The 19,943-nt window shown below is 50.2% G+C and overlaps 10 protein-coding genes across 10 annotated transcripts; 8 read left to right on the plus strand and 2 right to left on the minus strand.

The window, feature by feature from the left end:
• Positions 1-148: 148 nt before the first annotated feature.
• Positions 149-2,408, minus strand: pex8 (putative peroxisomal membrane protein Pex17; the record flags this gene model as incomplete). The annotated part of the gene is made up of 4 exons (XM_058515290.1): positions 2,305-2,408; positions 1,239-2,236; positions 738-1,186; positions 149-688 (listed from the first exon to the last, which is right to left on the minus strand). Exons 1-4 carry the CDS (start codon positions 2,376-2,378, stop codon positions 149-151), a joined length of 2,061 nt encoding a protein of 686 aa, XP_058372468.1. The 5' UTR covers positions 2,379-2,408.
• A 265-nt stretch (positions 2,409-2,673) lies between these two features.
• N7446_006543 (uncharacterized protein) lies at positions 2,674-3,142 on the plus strand (the record flags this gene model as incomplete). The annotated part of the gene is made up of 2 exons (XM_058515291.1): positions 2,674-2,963; positions 3,022-3,142. The coding sequence occupies 2 exons, from the start codon at positions 2,674-2,676 to the stop codon at positions 3,140-3,142; spliced, it is 411 nt and encodes a 136-aa protein (XP_058372469.1).
• Positions 3,143-3,405: 263 nt separating this feature from the next.
• On the minus strand, positions 3,406-5,380 carry N7446_006544 (WD40 repeat domain-containing protein; the record flags this gene model as incomplete). Its single annotated transcript, XM_058515292.1, has 4 exons — positions 3,406-4,806; positions 4,871-5,071; positions 5,125-5,240; positions 5,293-5,380. The coding sequence occupies 4 exons, from the start codon at positions 5,378-5,380 to the stop codon at positions 3,406-3,408; spliced, it is 1,806 nt and encodes a 601-aa protein (XP_058372470.1).
• A 356-nt stretch (positions 5,381-5,736) lies between these two features.
• N7446_006545 (putative diacylglycerol O-acyltransferase (DgaT)) lies at positions 5,737-7,379 on the plus strand (the record flags this gene model as incomplete). The annotated part of the gene is made up of 4 exons (XM_058515293.1): positions 5,737-5,959; positions 6,012-6,052; positions 6,104-7,100; positions 7,156-7,379. 4 exons carry the CDS (start codon positions 5,737-5,739, stop codon positions 7,377-7,379), a joined length of 1,485 nt encoding a protein of 494 aa, XP_058372471.1.
• A 498-nt stretch (positions 7,380-7,877) lies between these two features.
• Positions 7,878-8,517, plus strand: N7446_006546 (MAPEG family protein; the record flags this gene model as incomplete). Its single annotated transcript, XM_058515294.1, has 3 exons — positions 7,878-7,909; positions 7,964-8,099; positions 8,230-8,517. The coding sequence occupies 3 exons, from the start codon at positions 7,878-7,880 to the stop codon at positions 8,515-8,517; spliced, it is 456 nt and encodes a 151-aa protein (XP_058372472.1).
• Positions 8,518-8,813: 296 nt separating this feature from the next.
• Positions 8,814-9,696, plus strand: pyrG (orotidine-5'-phosphate decarboxylase pyrG; the record flags this gene model as incomplete). Its single annotated transcript, XM_058515295.1, has 2 exons — positions 8,814-8,970; positions 9,023-9,696. 2 exons carry the CDS (start codon positions 8,814-8,816, stop codon positions 9,694-9,696), a joined length of 831 nt encoding a protein of 276 aa, XP_058372473.1.
• Positions 9,697-10,668: 972 nt separating this feature from the next.
• Positions 10,669-12,678, plus strand: N7446_006548 (allantoate permease family MFS transporter; the record flags this gene model as incomplete). Its single annotated transcript, XM_058515296.1, has 6 exons — positions 10,669-10,918; positions 11,034-11,129; positions 11,188-11,393; positions 11,440-11,859; positions 11,925-12,571; positions 12,627-12,678. 6 exons carry the CDS (start codon positions 10,669-10,671, stop codon positions 12,676-12,678), a joined length of 1,671 nt encoding a protein of 556 aa, XP_058372474.1.
• A 691-nt stretch (positions 12,679-13,369) lies between these two features.
• N7446_006549 (uncharacterized protein) lies at positions 13,370-14,569 on the plus strand (the record flags this gene model as incomplete). The annotated part of the gene is made up of 1 exon (XM_058515297.1): positions 13,370-14,569. The coding sequence occupies one exon, from the start codon at positions 13,370-13,372 to the stop codon at positions 14,567-14,569; it is 1,200 nt and encodes a 399-aa protein (XP_058372475.1).
• A 1,015-nt stretch (positions 14,570-15,584) lies between these two features.
• Positions 15,585-17,767, plus strand: N7446_006550 (uncharacterized protein). Its single transcript, XM_058515298.1, has 7 exons — positions 15,585-15,669; positions 15,920-16,579; positions 16,633-16,769; positions 16,828-17,029; positions 17,111-17,273; positions 17,343-17,627; positions 17,697-17,767. Exons 1-7 carry the CDS (start codon positions 15,653-15,655, stop codon positions 17,742-17,744), a joined length of 1,512 nt encoding a protein of 503 aa, XP_058372476.1. The 5' UTR covers positions 15,585-15,652; the 3' UTR covers positions 17,745-17,767.
• A 514-nt stretch (positions 17,768-18,281) lies between these two features.
• N7446_006551 (M20 family metallopeptidase) lies at positions 18,282-19,817 on the plus strand (the record flags this gene model as incomplete). Its single annotated transcript, XM_058515299.1, has 4 exons — positions 18,282-18,425; positions 18,532-19,298; positions 19,364-19,494; positions 19,576-19,817. 4 exons carry the CDS (start codon positions 18,282-18,284, stop codon positions 19,815-19,817), a joined length of 1,284 nt encoding a protein of 427 aa, XP_058372477.1.
• Positions 19,818-19,943: the final 126 nt, after the last annotated feature.

Genomic DNA, 19,943 nt, shown 5'->3' on the forward strand with positions numbered 1-19,943 from the left:
AATTACATATGTTTTGAGCGAATACAAAGGCCTTGTTTAAATATTTACGCAGCTGGGCTCGATTCACTAGAAAGCTGGTATATGGTATAAGAAGTGATCTACCCGTAGGCATGCTGGCTCCATCTCCGGGCCGCGTACGTTGTCATCATTATAGCTTACTCTCGGGTGCAACACCACCGACTGCCCCACTCATGTAAGGTCCACTCTCATCCGAGTCACCGGCAGTCTCGGCTCCAAAGAGAACAAGCTCACGCCCACCCTCCGTGCTCCACCAAGTGACACAGCAGTGAGCACGATCAACGTCCATCTCGCCGCCAGCCAGAGCTTCCCAGAACCGATCGATGCAAGTGTGGCGCATATTGCGGTCAGAAATGGCATTGATCAGCTGTGCCGCCAGGGGCAGCCACTCCTTAAGATCGTCGACTCGGAGGGATGAAAGAGAATCAAGAAGAGCCAAAGTGAGGACAGCTTGTTCAGAGAGAGGTGGGCTGTGACTCAGGTCGGGATTTAGTCCTTGGGCCGGGATGGGTGTGGAGGAAGCATTTAAAGCGCGGTTATGAACCACTTCGAGCAGGATGGAAGGAAGAAGGGGTTGGCTATTCGCTAAAGGTGAGGGAGGTGCTGTGATTTGGATGACGGTTTTGAAAGCGAGACGGAATTGGCGTGCAGAAAGGTTGTTGGGGAAGACCTGCACGGAATTAGAAGTTGCTTTCATTCAACGAATGGGTTAGACTTACGGCAAATAGGTTATCAATATAAAAGGGGAGGTGCTTGGCTGCTAGTTCCGAGTTATGGGGAATGGCGAAGACGACAAGCACCAGGCTGTGAGCAGCTTCGAAAATCTCCAGCAGAAGGTTGTTGGCACCGGCTGTGAGGTATGGGAATGCCGCCGATAGGAGTAGCTCCTCATTTGTCCCGGGCGATAGAACAAGAGGGAAATGCTCCGCAGCATTCAAGAAGAAAAGATCCAGACATCGTTCGACTGGATGAGCCGGAATCTGCCCAATCTCGCTGGGCTTTATACTTCGCAAGAAGTTCTCAGCAAGATCGGGGTATTGCGAAAGAATATCGATGGCTGCCAGCAGTACAAAGGTCTGCTGCGATGAGGCATTCTGACCGATCCGAGAAGAGATGAAGTACATGTTGCGAAGGATATGAAGAGCTTGCATCGACAGATATGGCGCACCTAAATGGAATATGAGTACGAACCCAAGAGTAATGATTCGATAGTAACTTACTACTATTGGCAGCAAGAGCCGGATCATTTATGGTTCTCCCAAGGACGGCCCTGAGGGCGATAACCACCGAGTATAAGCAATTCCGCAACATTTGCCACAGCGCAGGAAGTGTTTTTTCTCGCGATTCGGCATCGAGGAACTCAACTTCCTCTGCAACATCAATCTCGGACAACTTGTTTTGTCGCCATTGTACCATCAGGGTCCGAACAAAATCGGCCAGTTGATCAACTGTACGGGCGACGATCCTTGGATCGCGCGCATTATCAATTGAATGTGCAATGAGACGTGACAGAGGACCTAACGTCGAGACAAGCGGACGTGCAGCTATTGCAGTCACAATAGCAAATGTAGGGGAGTCTGCCGACCATCGAAACTGTTTTCCGGGAGCCTCGACGATATCTTGATCAATAGATCCCAAGAAATATCCACCCTCGAGACCCTCCGGGGACAAGTATGCCGATTGAAGCATTGCCGGAAGTAAGCGATCATAATCAATCTTGCTTCTCTCAAGATCCGATAAGAGCTCGAATGTGTAATTCAACACCATGGTGATACACTGCGCATCGATACCAGCCTCGGGACTCAGTTCCTCCAACGCTAGTTGTGCCGCAGTAGCGAGCGCAGACTCAAGTTTGATTCGAATATGTCGCGGCAGACCCTGACGATTCTGTCCCTCGAATCCCATCAGGATACCACCCAGCAGGAGTGTATGCCGCCATCGCGGGGACTTGTCATCAGCGCCCTCCGCAATGGCCTTCACCCAAGCATCGCACTCGATTTTGCGATTCCTTCCATATGGTATCCGCGGCTCATCGGTAGTTTCATTCTGCAAGACAGCAATAGCAGCAGTATTGAACACGCTAAGGATCTTGCGGCAAGCATGGAGGTCAACGGGCTGACTCCAGAGCGAGGGAGCGGTAAGAAGTTGAGAGGCGAGAAGAGTCAAATTCAAGGGGTTCCCTAGCATAGACAGGAAGCTGGTAACTGTAGGAAGAAGACTGATGATATAATTAACATCACATTCACATTCACGCCCAAGTCCATGGTCGGAGTAGATAACACTCACCCAGCAGCATCCTGGAAGCTAGAAGTCGCCTGCAGCGACCGCAGCAGTGTAGCCAGAGAGCGTTCCGTCGCCATTGAAAACCAACCAAAGAGAAAAGAAATCCAAATGCGCCCAGACAGAGGCTCACATCGCTCAGGGAGGTGAGATGATCAACCGCGGAGAACCCCAGACGCAGCCGAGGTCCGGGTCCGGCAAACAGTGCAAACAAGCATCGTCAGTGGACTTTCCTTTTCGCAACGCGATTAAAGTTACTTTCTATACAGATACACCCGAGCTCAGCTCATATATCTCACGGCTTTATTCATCTTTCTAGACGATGCTTCGATGATTGATATTCGCTGCAGCTGAACCTGCGCGGTTGCTTCGCCCATGGCTAATAATCGCGTTCCGATCAACTACGAAGTGCCGTCGTTTCCTTCGTTGTACGATCCCTTGCCGTCGCATCATCAGCAAGCTTACTATCTATACTACACGACGGATATTTGGCGCTTTACTTTGTTCTGGACGCTTGTTTTCTATGCGGCGACTCATCTGACTGTTGCTGGCTGTGCGATACTGACACACTGCCGTAATTGGAGTGTGATTTGGATTGTGCCTTTGGTATACAGCTTTATTGCGGGGCTACAAGGACTCTTCGCTGGGAGTATAGTTGGGCTTGTGTGAGTCTATCTTTTACATCTTCGGCCTGGGGGTGGGCAGCTGACTTTGGAATGATAGCCTCGGTGCGGTGTATGAAGCGGGCAATTTCAGGATGTCGACTTGGCTGCCGATGATATGGGGTGGTGTCAATGTCATGGTCCTTGTTGTGACCAGTTTCCCGATGCAGGGTGGTCTTTGAAGGCTACTCGAGGTCATGTTCCTTCAGCGTACTACATTACAACAAAACGTGGTCTACAACATGCAAAGCACCTACGGACTCGCGATATTCTCAACACAACAATCCCATTGACGAAGCTTGAACTTCGAAATACCCGGAAACCTATTATACAGCTGGGAAATGATATCTCTCATAGCGCCTTTACCCGCGTCAAAGTGGCCATGCTATAAGTCCTTTACGCCAAAGCAAACTGATCGTGCATTGCAAACAATAGCCGATCTCAACTACCTCCGATTTCCATCGGGCATACCGCCGCCCTGCAGACCAGGCAGACCGCCGAATCCAGGGAAACCAGGGTTTTGTGCTATGGCCTGGAGATTGAGGTTGGGTGGCATAGGGAAACCCTGGAGCTGCTTCTGCAGTTGCACCAAATCCATCTGCGGCATTCCTTGAGGCATACCCGGTGGCATACCTTGCGGTGGAGGGAATGGCATTTGCTGGTTGGGTGTGTTCGACTGCGAAGGCGGTTGTTGAGTGGACATGATTGCGGCCAACCGACCAGGATCCATCCCACCCATGGCGCCAGCCATTCCAGGTGGAGGAGGCTGAGCTCCGCCAATGCCAGGTAGCAGGCCTGGTCCGTCAGGTTGTCCACCCGGCGCACTTTGAATGCCCGGTAGAGCAGGACCGCCCGGTTGCCGTTGGTCAACGAGACTATCAGCTTCGTCCTGCATCTCTTGCTCCTCTTCTTCGCGCATCTGTTTCCGACCGAACCCGCGGCTCCATGTGCCCTGGGCTTCTGCGGCCTCTTCACCGATATGGAATCGGTCTTTCATGTAACTAGTCTCGCCGGGTCGAGTCCGAGACCAGAATCGAGTGAAGTTATCTTTAGATCCCGAGGCCAGAATATGGCCCAGAGGGTGCCAGTCTAATGACCAAATCGTAGCCCCGTGAGCGTACTGAATCTTGTGTGCTGGGTAGATGACTTGGGCGGGTGTATTCGCGGGGTCTGGACTGTCGTAAGGTGCCACAGTGGGAATCACACCGCTGGGCAGGTTGGGCTCATCGAGGAGGTAGTGATATAGCGATCCATCTTCGGCACCAGTCGAGATGAGGTTGCTATGAATCGGATGCCATGTCAAGGAAGAAACCGGCTTCTCGTGGCCCCGTAGAATGCAAATATCGCGCATCATCCGCAAATCAAACACCCGCGCCGTCTGATCACGAGATGAAGTAGCAAGGAGATTGCTGTTCACCCGCGAGAACCGCGTAGATGTAACAGTGTTCTTGTGGCTGTGGAGTGTCGTCAAACAGCGAGCAGTACGCGGATCCCAGAACTTGACCTGGTGATCTTTAGACCCAGAAACAAGCAACCCCTTCGTCGGATGCCAGTCACAGGACTTGACATCCCAGTTATGTCCGGTAAGTGTCGTGTCCGCTGTTCGAGTCGTAAAGTCAAAAATCTTGAGGGTTGTATCGTCGGACGCTGAAAGGAACTTGGTATCGCTGGGTGCCCAGGCCAGGTCTCGAACAGCGTCGTGGTGCGCGTCATCGATCGTCTCGACGTTGTTGAAGTTAGGCCGCCAGTACTTGATATCGCCTCGTTGTCCGCCGGAAATCAGCCAGTCCTGGCTATGAGCCCATGCCAGCGATGTCACGCCAGCCTGTATTTGATCGTAATGTGCCTAAACCGAGAAACGGGCAACGTTAGCAAGATCCTTCATCCACAGACACTCTGTAAATACGCACATCCATAACTGTCTCGAAGTTAAACGCCGTTCCATTCCATAGCATAAACTCGCCCGTATGACCACCGGTCAACAGTCGCCTTCCCTCGGGGGTCCATCGCACCACGACAATGGGCTTCTTTGATTTTCCGATAGACTGGTGTAGGTGTCGCACGGGGATCGTATCAACGGCAGAAAATGGTCGCGCCATCGGGGGAAGAACCTTCACAAGTCAGTCTCTTTGTCCGGAGCCAGTAGAATTCACGCGACACATACGTCGACCGCGAAGCTGGCGCTCGGTCGCTCGGTCTCTAATCGATGGCTGCCCTTATAACGCGGTTGCCGTGTGCGCATCCATTGTACCATCGACGAGCCATAATCCGTGACGAGTCCTGTGGGTGTTAGTAGACTCAGACATCTCCGAAAGAAGGGCATTGCACGTACGTGGCCGTCGCGGTCCGGCTGGACCTTCGAAATTCTTGTTAAACCTCCCGAATTGGCCGTCGCCTCCGTGCTCCTCATAGTAAGCCATAACCGACAAGCTTATGCAGAACAATCGAGATGAAGCGGAAGTCAAGTCAACAAGTGAAGCTATCAAAGAAAAAAGCGGAGGGAGCTCGGGATGGCAGTATCCGCTGATTGGTTATGCGCTATGATACCTGCACCCCCGCCATGTCTATTGACCGTTGGGATTTGGACTTTTGTCAATCTAACTCTTCTTTCTTCTTCTTTTTCTTCTCATTGTCATGGACAATTGTCATTGTGGTCTTGGGGTTAGCTTGTTTTGAGATTCCATCCTGATCTTTCGGTTCGGTTTGCTCGGAGCTTAGCTTGGGCCCTTCGAGACTCTCCAACTCTGCCAACTGCCAAGGTTGCAAGGGTGTCAAAATGGCCTCTCTGACTGAAGCTATCACGACCGCTCGTGAAGAGTCGTCCAACTTCACTAATGGTATTGTCTCTGGAACCGATGCTCCGCCATCAAAGCCCAAACGCAGTAAATACCGTCATGTAGCTGCGTATCACTCAAAGCTACAACATTCCAGCCTCAGTCGAGACGCAGAGACGACGCCCAGCTTTTTGGGTTTCAGAAACCTAATGGTGCTGGTCCTCGGTAGGATTGCCCTGGAGATACCGAGTATATGCGATAGGCTGATCTCAAACAGTGGCGATGAACTTGCGATTGATTATTGAGAACTTCATGAAAGTAAGTGATTCAAATGGCTCAAAATTTTGATTCGGACTAATACCTCGCCAGTATGGAGTTCTTATCTGCATTAAATGCCATGACTATCGCAAACAAGATCTCATCCTCGGGTCTATACTGTACGCATCAGTACCATGCCACCTGCTCGTGGCATACATAATCGAGCTATCAGCCGCTACGGCGGCGAAAGAGACAGTGGGTCGCCAGAAGAAGACAGAGAAAGAGAAAGAACACGATCAAAAAGTGTTCCAGTCAACCTGGCCATACACGGCTTTCCTGCACACGCTGAATGCCACGCTGTGTCTCGCAGTGACCAGCTTCGTGGTGTACTTTTACATTCACCACCCGGGCATTGGCACACTCTGCCAGCTACATGCGATCATCGTGTGGCTAAAGAATTGCTCTTATGCCTTCACAAACCGAGACCTCCGTCTCGCGCTGCTCAATCCCGCTGCAGACCCTGGTTTACCCGATATCTATTCCTCATGTCCATACCCGAGGAACATCACTATCAAGAACCTAGCATACTTCTGGCTTGCCCCGACACTCGTCTATCAGCCAGTCTACCCGCGCACTCCATCGATCAGGTGGTCCTTCGTCGCAAAACGCCTGGCGGAATTCGTCGGTCTGGCCATGTTCATCTGGCTTCTCTCCGCGCAGTACGCCGCGCCTGTCCTACGCAACTCAATTGACAAGATTGCTGTAATGGACATTGCCTCGATCCTGGAACGAGTGATGAAACTATCTACCATCTCCCTAATCATTTGGCTTGCCGGATTCTTTGCATTATTCCAAGCTCTTCTCAACGCCCTGGCTGAAGTCATGCAATTCGGAGACCGTGAGTTCTACACCGACTGGTGGAACAGCTCTAGTCTGGGTGTATATTGGCGCTCGTGGAATCGGCCTGTCTATCTATTCATGAAGAGACATGTTTTCTCGCCGTTGGTTGGTCGTGGTTGGAGTCCTTTGGCGGCGAGTGGGATGGTTTTCACATTGTCTGCTGTTCTGCATGAAATGCTTGTCGGCATTCCCACGCATAATTTCATTGGTATGTTCTTCGTGTCCTTGTTGGCGTTGACTGGCACGTATGCTAACCAAGTCAGGTGTTGCATTCTTTGGAATGATGTTCCAGCTGCCATTAATCGCCCTTACTGCGCCATTGGAGAAGGTGAAGGGGCCTCAAGGCAAGGTTATTGGAAATTGTATCTTCTGGGTTAGTTTCTGCCTTGTTGGTCAGCCACTTGGGGCGCTGTTGTACTTCTTCGCCTGGCAAGCCAAGTACGGGAGTGTGAGCCGCATGCGCCCTGACATGCCCACAGTAGTTTGAGGTTTTTGGTTTGTCCATATTTAATCATTTTGCTGCCTCGGATCTATGTTGAGATATTTGAGAGCCTTGTCTGGTTGTAGCTCGTTCTGGAATTGATGCTAGTACAACTGGAATGTGATCATAAATATTTGCCCGCTGCTTCTTTGTGAGCCCTCGAAATACAATGAATATATACCTCTCACTTTCCGGGAGTTAGATCATTGTTCCTTTGAAACCCAAGAGTTGGTGTGAGGTGCTCTCCTGAACATAGACAAGTATATACATTTCGAAATGCCACTCATCATAATGACATATCTTCACGGTATAAAAACGTCACATCTCACCCCTTGATTTATGAAAACTACAAATCCATCCTAAATAGAAACGTGTCATAAACGGGGACGAAGACGGCCGAATTGACACCCGACGGAGTTGAGCCCCTTAACCCCGATCCCCGCATATAAAGCCAGGTTGCTAGCACATCACAACGCCATCAACTGACATCAATTCCCTCCAATCATGGTCGCAATCATTGTTCCTGGCAACTACGGGTATGCTATATCTACAACCATCCCAACCCCCAATTTATATACTAACGCGTCCAGCGCCGTCATCGCCGTCGCCCTCGGCGCCATCCCTGTCTTGGGCTTTGTCCATGGAATTATCACTGGCAAGCAGCGCAAGTTAGCTAAGGTGCCTTACCCGCACAGCTATGCCAGCATTGAGCAGTGCAAGGAGAATGTGCGTATACCATTTACCCCGTCAGACTTAGACTTAGACCTCAGCCTCCCTTCTCGGTCAATTTCATTCCCTACATGCCCCATATCCAGACCCCAATGGCTCCTAGATGAACTATACTAACAATCCACAGCCTCTAGCCGAGAAATTCAACTGCGCCCAGCGCGCCCACGCCAACTTCCTCGAGAATGCCCCCCAGACAATGTTCTTCACCATGGTCGCAGGCCTGAAGTACCCTGAACTGGCTGCCGGCCTGGGTGCCCTGTGGGTTGTGTTCCGTGCTCTCTTCCTCCACGGCTATGTGTATAGTGGCAAGGCGCAGGGTATGGGCCGTCTGCGTGGTAGTCTCTTCTGGCTGGTGCAGGGTGCGCTGTGGGGATTGAGTGTTTTTGGTGTTGGACGGGATTTGCTTGACTTCTAAGCGTCCTTGACAGTAATCATTGGTCTTGATGTATTTATATGAATGTTAAGGAATGTCAAATGAATGTAAGAGAACATGAACCATGAATATTGGATACAGCCTCCGTGGGGATGTGGCGGCTCCACTGGCAGAAAAAGTTCCCCGGTTGACTTGGACTTGGACTTTCTCTTCTCTCTTGAACTCGGATCAATTGTATTCCTGAACGGGGCTCCTCTATCTACCTAGACAGCAATCTCATTTCCTACTCTCAATCCCTCAATCTATACCCACCACTTCTTCACCCCGCCATCCCCGCCATGTCGTCCAAGTCGCAATTGACCTATGGCGCCCGCGCCAGCTCGCACCCCAACCCCCTCGCTCGCAAGCTCTTCCAAGTCGCCGAAGAGAAGAAGAGCAATGTGACAGTCTCAGCCGACGTAACCACGACAAAAGAGCTCCTCGACCTAGCCGACCGTACGTAACCGCAATCCAACCCAGCAATCAACCCACCACTAACCCAACCCAGGCCTGGGCCCCTACATCGCAGTGATAAAAACCCACATCGACATCCTCTCAGACTTCAGCCAAGCAACAATCGACGGCCTAAACGCCCTAGCAGCCAAGCACAACTTCCTAATCTTCGAAGACCGCAAATTCATCGACATTGGCAACACCGTTCAAAAACAATACCACAATGGCACCCTCCGCATCTCAGAATGGGCCCACATAATTAACTGCTCCATCCTGCCGGGTGAAGGCATCGTCGAAGCCCTCGCGCAAACCGCCCAAGCGACAGACTTCCCCTACGGCAGTGAGCGCGGCCTCCTCATCCTCGCCGAGATGACCTCCAAGGGCTCCCTCGCCACAGGCGCCTACACCTCCGCCTCAGTCGACATCGCCCGCAAGTATCCCAGCTTCGTGCTGGGCTTTGTGTCGACCCGCTCGCTGGGCGAGGTCAAGGCTGAGGTTGCCCCCGTCGATGGTGAGGACTTTGTTGTCTTTACTACTGGTGTCAATCTCTCTTCTAAGGGTGATAAGCTTGGCCAGCAGTATCAGACGCCTCAGTCGGCTGTTGGTCGTGGTGCTGATTTTATTATTTCTGGGAGGGGTATCTATGCTGCTGCTGATCCTGTTGAGGCGGCTCGTCAGTACCAGCAGCAGGGTTGGGAGGCATATCTTGCCCGTGTTGGGAAGCAGTAGAAGCATATACATATCATATTCATATACATGTAGGTGATCCGTATGCATATTGAAAATTCTATTTTGATTGCGTGCTGTGGAAAGTATCTTTTCTTTTGCTCTGTTCTTCTGCTCTGTGCTTTTGCCACTTTGGCGCTTACACTTACATCATGGGTGCATGGTCCACGAGTCTTTCATGTAAGGGAGTGCCACATGTGAGGTAGTAAGGAGCTGAGCTTTGGATCGGCAATTTCCCGCGCGTGGTGGAAGGTATGTTTCAGATCGAACATCAAACCTCGGAGCTCGAACCTCGCAGCCAAGATTCGATGAATCATGCCATGATAAGTTATTCAAAGTAAAGCATAGATAAGCATATTCCAAGACTGTTACCGTGCCAAGTAGCTAACCACTGTAAGTGACTAAGTAGTATCCCGAGCTCGGCTAACGCCCAGGTAGAGATAAGAGTTAAGGCTCCGGAAGCCACGGGGCAGCCACCCGTGGTTGTGAAGTATGAACACCCGCAAGCGGTCGAAATCTAAGGAACTCCATTGACGTATAAACTTCTACCAGCATATGCAGCACATCCCAGATTCCACACCGACATGGAATATCCCTCCAGCTCTCGAGCTGGGAGTTACAGGGTAGTTCCCAGCAAACTGCCGATCCTCACACCCCCTCTCAACATGGCCCAATGAGAACATCCACAACTAACCCCAGATATTCTTATCGACTCCACCGAAGCCATTGATAGGAAGCATAAAGATAACAAGTCCAATGCGCATCCCTGACTGCGGGCTTCTCACCGTTTTTTACCTTATTTAGATAGCTCCCCGCTCTTTTCTCTTCTTCGTTTCTACATAGCATTGAGATTGAGATTGAGATTGAGACACCGACAGTAGCTGGAACTGACCAGGTTCTGTTCCACCTCGTGACCTGGACTTGACCTCTCCCACCCTCCATTTATCCATCTCTCATCTGTGATCAGCCCACAAAATGTCCGAAGAAAAATCAATCGGCATATCCTCGGGCGTGGACCCAACCCTCGACATCGAACGAAGCAAACAAGTCGACCCAATAATGGAGAAACACTCCCACGACGCCGACGAGGCCATGAAAGCCTTCGATGAGATGCAAGGCGAAGCCATCGAACTGGATGAATCGACGAACCGGCGCTTGTTGAAGATTATCGATTGGCATATGATGCCCATCATGTGTTGTATCTACGGCATGAATTATTTGGATAGTATGTTTCCCCCGCTTCTCCACCTCCTCGGCTTGATCTGCATCTCCATCCTTCGTCTCCGCACGCGACATCCAATGATATTCGGATTGATGCTAATGCTTCTTGCTCTTTATAGAAACGACCCTATCTTACGCGAGCGTCATGGGCATTAAGGAGGATCTTGATCTTCATGGGGATCAGTATCAGTGGTTGGGGAGTTTGTTTTATTTTGGTTTGGTTTCCTCACCTGCTCTCGTCTTGCTTGCTTGTGTTCTGACCATCTGTGATAGGATACCTCGCGTGGGAATATCCGACCAACCGTCTTCTTCAGCGTCTTCCTCTCGGCAAATATTCCGCTGCCTGTATTTTGATTTGGGGATTGATTCTTTGCTGCTTTGCTGCTGTTAAGAATTACTCTGGTGCTATTGCGATTCGGTTTATGCTTGGTGTTTTTGAGGCTGCTGTTACGCCTGGTTTTGCTTTGTTGACTTCTCAGGTATGGATATCCCCTCCACTCCCCAAACCTCCACTAACACCCTCAGTGGTACACAAAACAAGAACAAGGAAGCCGTGTCAACATCTGGTTCTCCTTCAACGGCGTCGGCCAAATTCTCGGCGGAGTAGTCGCCTACGGCATCGCCGTCGGTGCCGAAAAGCACGGCTCGGCAATCGACCCCTGGAAAATCGTCTTCCTAGTAACGGGTCTACTGACCATTGTACTGGGCCTCATCTTCCTATGGATCATCCCGGACAACCAGCTCAACGCGCGCTGGCTAAAGAAGGAAGATCGTGTTCTGGCCGTTGCCCGCGTGAGGGTTAACCAGCAGGGTATTGGCAACAAGCATTTCAAAATGTATCAGGTCAAAGAGGCGTTGCTTGACCCTATGACTTGGGCTTTCTTCTTTTATGCACTTATTGCTGATATTCCTAATGGTGGCATTACTAATTTCTTTAGTCAGATGGTAAGCGGTTCTAGGTTATCAGTCGTTATATTTATAACAGGGAATATGTTACTGACACCGTCTAGATCAAAAGCTTCGGCTACGACGAGAAACAAAGTCTGATCCTGGGTGTTCCCGGCGGCGCTGTGGAAGTCGTCGCTCTACTTCTCAACGGCTGGGTCGGTCATATCACCGGGCAACGTATCCTCGCCAGTTTGGGTGGCCTCGTCGCCTCGATCGTGGGCATGTTGCTTATCGTCGCGCTACCCCTGTCCAACGATGTCGGTCGCTTAATCGGCTACTATCTCACCCAAGCTAGCCCGACACCCTTTGTGGCCTTGTTGTCACTCATCTCTTCCAACGTGGCTGGATACACGAAGAAGACGACCGTCGCAGCTTTATATCTGATTGGGTATTGTGCAGGAAATATCATTGGTGAGTGGAACTCGGAAAAACAATACCACACCGACACAAAGTGTCAAAATGGTGGAATTGTGGATTGTGGGTTGTGCATTGTGGATTGCGCTGACCTCCGTCCTTGTATACTTATAGGCCCGCAGACATTCCGTCCTAAGGACGGACCCCGCTATGTCCCCGCTGAAATCACCATTATTGTTTGCTGGGGTGTGTGTCTGTTCCTGCTGGTCGGGGTTTGGCTTTGGTATCGTCGTGAGAATAAGCGCAAGACGCTGTTCATTGCCCGACCGGAGTATGTGAGACTGGAGAATCAAGAGTGAGTGTTTTCTTTAACTTTGCGATATCGGCGCGTGTTTTCTAACGTGCTGCAGGTGGCTTGATTTGACAGACCGGGAGAACCCCGAATTCCTGTATTCGCTGTAGTCCCACATGTTCCTTACAGTAAGTTAGGTGTTTGAGTTAACTAGTTAGTTCATTATTTGCTGGTCAAATGAAATTTATTGGATTTGTTCCACGTGCGACAGTATGACGGTGTGTAGATCCCGTTGAGTTTTCCCAACTAAATGTGTTAGGGTCTGCTAGGGTCTCTGCAAACAAGATTTAGTGTCTTGACAGCCGAATGTAAGACATGATCGTCCAAACTGACTTTATATTTGCAAGTGACAAATTATTTAGTGAGGGGTTCGTTGGGGGATTTTAGTGCTTACATTTGGACAGATACAGCCTTCCACTGTATTCTAGATTGCTTAATATGTTATTATAGTAGTGTAAGACACTTAAGAGACTAATTCTAGCCCAATAGACAATAGTCAAACCCCTGCATCCACTGCAGGGGAAGGGCCGATCATGGCCAGACACTTAGACGCCGAACCCCCCACTGAGAAGAGAAGCGGTGTGCACAACAAGAAATACACTTCTTTCTGCTCTTTCTACTCTTTCTATTCTTTGATCAGATTTCTTTCTTTCTTTTTCCCTTCCTTATTCCTCCAAGATGGAGTGCACCCCTCCTTTAAATACTTAACCCTAATCTTATCATACCCCTGCAGCCCTGCAGGTGAGACCAACACGGGAACCAACGTACCTGTGACCGTGCTCGGTCTATAGACATTCCCATATGGCTTCCGTCACATGCCTCCCTGTCCACATGAAGCCTCGTCTAGACATCAAGACCTGCCAGCCCATCATTACTGAGATTACACAATGTGTCGAGTTCACTGAGTCCACTACATCGCCATCTGAGATGTCTCCTAGAGTGAAACGGATCGACCCGCCAGGTACAGATACAGCTACAACGGCTAGAGGTACAGGCCCAGACACCGGTGCCAAGTCGCCAACCTCGCCCATACAAACAAAGCGTAGCCGGCGGGAAACAGCATCACGGCCAGCATCCGCTACAAACTCAAGCAGTCACAGTCGAGGCCACAGCCAGAGCCACTCGCGCTCTGCCTCACGCAGCACGGTGCGATCAAGCCCAAACAGTCGACGCAGCTCTTTACACTCAGCACGTCGAACTGTTCCAAACCCAGCCATCGTACCAGTTCCAACGACTCGGACTTCACCACAGGAACGGCGAGAGTCCCTGATAGCTCTACACCGAGACTCATGTCGACTATTCCAAGACGAGGCCTCAACCTCGAAAGACCCCTCGGCAGAAGTGCATACACATACACGACCACGCCAACCATCCCTACATCGAAGAGCATCGTCGACAACCTACCCACGCCGGGATTCGCGCGCATCAGAAGAAAAGGGAAACTCAGCGCCGTCCTCCCCGATCGCGCCTTCTGCTTCGTTCGCCAGCTTCCGTTTCGAGCCTGAAGCTGCGCCGCCGTTCCTCGCTTCTAGGGACCGATCCTACACTATGCCTAGCCATAGTAACGTTAGCCCAGCGAAACATCATCACAGTCCATCGACTTCATCTATTCACGTCCCGGCGACGGTGATAGAGTGGACTTCTCCCTCGACTCGCCGGCGCGAGTACGAGAAGATCGATCGGGCGAGTAGTGGTATGCGCGGTCTTTGGCGTCGTGTTGCACCGCGTTGTTTACAGACTCGCGAGTCGAGGACTTTATTCTTTGAAGAAGGGAAGCACGAGCGGGAGGGCAGCGTGCGACGGTTCCGCATGGATATTCCTGAAGATGAGGAAACGGGGAAAGAATCTGTTTCCCCGACTGGAAAGTCGCAGGTGCAGCTTTTGGATTTTCTGAGCAAGCATACAAGCTCAAATTCCCTCTCGCGCTCGAATTATTCTCCCTCACCTGATGGCTCACGACGACGCTGGGCGTGTCTCCGCTCTAAGACCTCCTCTGCCTAACGCCTAGAGCCCCTACCCTACCCTCCTTCCCCGTTTCCGTTTGAGATTGAGATCGGGGCTTCTTATCATCATTATCATTATCATCCATTCGATATTTTATTGATACATCCATACAGAACATGCGAGACAGCACTGGTGCTGCTTGCTTCAATACCCCTACTGCGTTTGCCCCTCCCTATGATACCATGATTCCAGAGTGATGATTCAATATTGCATTGCATTGCACAGCATCAGAATGACCTCCCCTGCATCGAGTGGCCCAGTGGTCGTCTCTCTTTCGTTCTCTCCTTGGTTTTGGGAACTAGTATGGCTTTTGTCCCATATCCTTACCTCTAATTTTTCTAGTTTCTTTTTTTGCATTTGCGTTTGTGTCTGCATTTGCTCCGCTCGTTGAAGACTAGATACCCTGATCTTTGTTGAAATGCTGTATATAGCTTGATACGGTACATATGTTATAGCTTGTTGATATTTGTGGCTAATCAACTGATCTTCATATTTAAAATGCTTGACAGTAGTCGACGGGAATCTACATATAGAACATAGGGACCTGTGAAAATGACGCCGAAAATGACAGATTCTGGCGCCAGAAACGGCCGCCTTTCCAGCAGCAAGCCGCCGCTCGAACGCCCCATCACCCTGGACCACTATTCTCCTGAGCAAATATTGGCGCTGGACCTCAGCAAGATGGATTGGGAGCCATAACCTCGCCAAGAAACTGACGGGCAGAAAGCAGCCTTGGGCCAAACTTTGGGGTCACGGGACTCAAGCTCTTTCTTTCCCAATCTTGTATCCTTAGGTTTTCTCTCCTCCGTGCATCTCACGGAATTTAATCTCATCAGTTTATGGTTCCCATTCATCTCTTCTGTCCGTTGCAGCATCAGTAACCCCTCCAGGAAGAAAGCCTGAGACCAATTCGGCGCGAGGGAAACGCTGTAGAGTTGTGGAGTGGGTGGAGTTCCGTCAGAACCTGTACCGGGTAAAACCCCAAGGCCACCTACCTACGCGTATCAGCGAGGTCCTCGCCTGCAGCATCCGTAGCCGCGAATGTCAACCTCTCTACCACGGGCTTAAACACGTTTCCCCATGACTGACCCAACAAGGTAAGTCCTTCGATATGACGTATAAGATATTCTTTAGTCACGATCTCATTCTCAAAGGGCGGCCTCGGCATGTTTGCGATGTAGGAGACAGAAACTCAAATGTGCAGGTCCCAGTAGAAGACCCTGTCAACGATGTCGGGCAAATGATGCGGAATGTATCTTTGTTTCCCCGAGAGCTGCGCAAAGGAGATCAGGGTCCCCGTGCGTCACTTTTTCCTTGTCGTGGCACAGAGTGCTGATCGTATGCCAGCACCAAAACAGACCTTTTGGAGCAGCGATTAGATTCTCTGGAGCGAGAGCTTCGGTCCGAGATTCAGGAGCTGCGGGCCTCAATTGTGAGAAGCCCGGAGAGCAACCGAATCCGCCTACGTGCACAATCCTCCTCGCCAGCCCCACTGGTGGGCTTCTCACAACAGGAAGCTGTACCTTCGACATCATGTGACGACGAGACGTTGGATATCACCCCGAACAACATTCCTGCGGAGACTGAATGGAGCGAGTTATATGCATTCTTCGTCGAAAATTGCCGTGATTTGATCGCTGTCATAGATGATCAACTATGTTCAACTGAGGAGACCGTGAAGCACAACCCGTTAATGTCGGCCGTGATAAGCGCCATCGCATCAAAGGCTATCAAGCCTGAAAGACATCATTATTATGCTTCGCGAGCCGATCAACTGATAAAGGGCACTTTCCAAGGACCATTACCTGATATATTAAGCGTGAATGCGATGATGATATTCGCGGCTTGGGCAGGCAGAACACGGCTTTATGGGTACATCGCCTCAATATGCACCGAGCTTCAGCTACACGAGGATGCTATGATCTTGAGCGACCCATCTACTATTCACACACCTGAGCTTGTTGCGCGTGCCAGGTGCTGGCTCACACTATGCTGCTTAAACTTACAGTAAGCTAGATCGATCCATGCTTTCCAGAGGAGCTCACATTAACCCTTCGCAGAACCAATCTCAGCAGACCTTTCATGTTCAACGAAATGAGAGACTGCCTGTGTTATTCTACGAGCCTCCTCACGTCTCCATTTCGTCGCCCTGTGGATGACCGGATTTGTACGTACATCGAAGGCTTCAGAATAACGGGTAAGCACTATACATCTAATTCTGCATAAATATATTATGCTGATATTTTAATTACTAGCCGATCTTACAGCAAAATTGAAGAATTCTCAATTAAAATCCCGACCCTTGTTGCCTGAGGTTGCCGCACTTCTCACATTCGCAGACCAAGATGTCGAAAAATGGTTTCACACTACGAACAACAGACTTCATCCGCTCTACCAAACATTCTCGGATAGACAAGATCGAAACCGGCTTCTTCTACCGTTCTGTTTCATGAAACTGTGAGTGATATAGATCAATACATGACTCTTAATCTTCCACACCCGACTGACATGGGCTAATACCATTTCCCATAACCGAAGATACATCAACGGCTTGGTACTCCAAGGACTAGAATTACCTCATGATTTGGACTCCGACCCAGCTCGGATAGAGTATATACAAAGGGCCTTCGAGACCGCCTGTCTTATAATTCGGTCTCAATTTGACTCGACACGCCTTAGGAAGTCCTTTAAATTCGCGATGGTAAGCGTTACAAAAACCAAGTTAGCAGCATTCCCTTGTCCAGCTCTGATCGGTGACTTCGTCTCATAGGACTACATTGCTATACCGACCAATTACGCTATCAGTTTCATTTTGAAGATCTTGCCTCTAGCTCATATGCATGTTGACTGCAAAAAGGCCCTCATTAGGTTGCGACAGGCTGCCGAGATCTTTGAGGAAGCAGGTGCCTTAGAAACAGCCAGTGAGATCCTGCGGAATGTTGACAGGATGGCTTTCCTACCGCAACCACATGGAAATTCCGGAGTATCTGACAACTCAGTGGGTGAGATCTCACAGAATGCGCTGTTCGATATTCCAGGTCTCCTTGCCGAGATGGTAAGATGACCCCATATACCAATTACATCTGGGCAATTTTGATAGCCCTGGGGCTGACAACGTCGACAGACATGGGATAATGGGTTTCCTGCTATGGGAACGTTCTCTTCTGCTTGAAAAGCCCGAGGTGCTCAGAAACAAGGTGCTCAGAAACAACTTCTGTCGAACAACATCAATGGGAAGATTCGCTGAACGCTGGATATCTTGTGGATGCTGCGTCAATCATACTCAGTCAAATTTGTAGAACATAGTTTAGCATGTACCTAGCGGCAGTCACATACTGAATATCATTCATTCGGGTGAAGCAATCCCGGGCAAAGCCATGGCTATAGCTGCGTAATGACCCCACCAAAGAAGGCACTAAAGAAATATCTTCAATTGGATAATGATCGCTCGTCATAGAAATTGTTATCCAGCGGACCGATCTTCGAGGTTCGGATTCGGCTGGGCCGAAGCCGAAGCCGATTTCAAGTCTTGTTCGAAGGCCACCAATCGCATTCTGCTGAGAAGGGAAGATCAGTTCTTGCGATAGAGGTGATTCAGTCTGCAGATTATAAAATTATTAGTTAGCTACCGGAGCAATTGGTTACTTGATCTTGGATGGTTTATGGACGCCAGCTTTAAATTTCTTTTCACATACTTCCTAAGTTTAACATGACATTCCAAACGACGGAGAGGAACGAGGACAACAGCATGGGCAAGCACCACATGGTACCCTCCGCTGTCAACGATGAGATCAAGAATATTCAACAAATCATCGACTCTCAAGCCGAGAGACTATGGGAGATCAACCAAAAGGTATCACCACAATGCAAAATTTCCTGCGTTCAGCACGAAAGAGCAACGTTTGAAATGAAAAACGCGAAAGGATGGGACATGGTAGTTGTTGATTATTTTTCTGCAGATTCATGGCAACCCGGAATTGGGCTTCAAGGAGTATTTGGCCCACGATAACATCACCCGCATGCTTGAGGAACTTGGCTTCCAGGTTACTCGTCACGCATTTAATCTGGAGACTGCCTTCGTTGCCGAATATGGAAATAGTGGCAGGGTGGTGGCTTTCAACGCCGAATATGACGCTCTTCCGGGAATTGGACACGCCTGTGGCCACAATCTCATCGCGATGATGTCTATTGGCGCCTTCTTGGGAGTGGCGGAAATGATCAAGCGAAATGAGATCTCCGGTCGTGTTCGCCTCGTAGGCACACCTGCAGAGGAGGGCCTTGGAGGCAAGATCCCCATCGTTGCTGCTGGGGCCTACGCTGACGTCGATGCCTGCATGATGGTTCACCCTGGGCCATTCATGGAGTGTGTCGGCTTCGAGGGCGATGCATACATGCCTACCACGGCGAGCATCAAATTTAGTGTTGGGTTCACAGGCAAGACAGCTCATGCTGCCATGGCACCATGGGAAGGTACGAACGCACTTGATGCCGCCGTGCTGGCATACAATGGTATCGGAGTTCTCCGTCAGCAGATGCACCCATCTAACCGAGTGCACTGTGTCATCTCCGACGGTGGAGACCGCCCGAACGTTATTCCCGGCTTGGCTGCTATGGACTGTTATGTGCGATCTCCCTCACTGAAGATGGCGCAAGTGCTCCAAGAGCGGGTGGAAAACTGCTTCAAAGGTGCTGGCCTGCAGACCGGTTGTGACGTGAGTATCCAGGTGTAAGTGACCGCCCTGACTATTCTGTGGGATGAACACAGACTGTTCCTGAGCTTACCTTGTAAAGGAACAATACCTACGCTGATCTTCGACCAAACAAGGCTTTGGCTCGAGGCTACGCGGATGCGATGACCAAAATGGGCTGCCTGGTGAAGTGCGACTTAAACTCAACGGGCGTGGCGGGCTCGACAGATCAGGGTCAGTTAACTTGCCGCATTCCGTCATGAAGGAGTGTTTGGAACTAGGTGCAAGTTCCCAGGAACTGACTGTTGGTCTTAGGAAATGTCACATACGCATGTCCCGGTATCCAGGCATACGTCGGTGTTCCAGCTGGACCGGGTTCGAATAACCACACTGTCGGCTTTACTGCGGTAGCGGGGCAGAAGGAATCGCACGATCTGTGTCTTCATGCGGCCAAGGGCATGGCTGTCACTGCTTGGAACGTTTTAACCAATGATGACCTTGCAGCACAGATCAAAAGCGATTTCGAGGAAGACAGAATAAAGCGTGATTCAATTTGAATGCGGACGGCCGAGACCTGGGGTTTTCTTTTGGCTCGGCTGGACCTGGCGCTCTATTATTGGTCTTAATTTATATGTTCACACCTGGTTGGTGAGCATTCCATATAATAGATAGTGTCAACCTGA

The sequence above is a fragment of the Penicillium canescens genome (genome assembly GCF_028828765.1).
Source record: "Penicillium canescens strain IBT 15451 chromosome Unknown utg000004l_segment0_segment0, whole genome shotgun sequence".
Classification (NCBI taxonomy): Eukaryota; Fungi; Ascomycota; class Eurotiomycetes; order Eurotiales; family Aspergillaceae; genus Penicillium; species Penicillium canescens.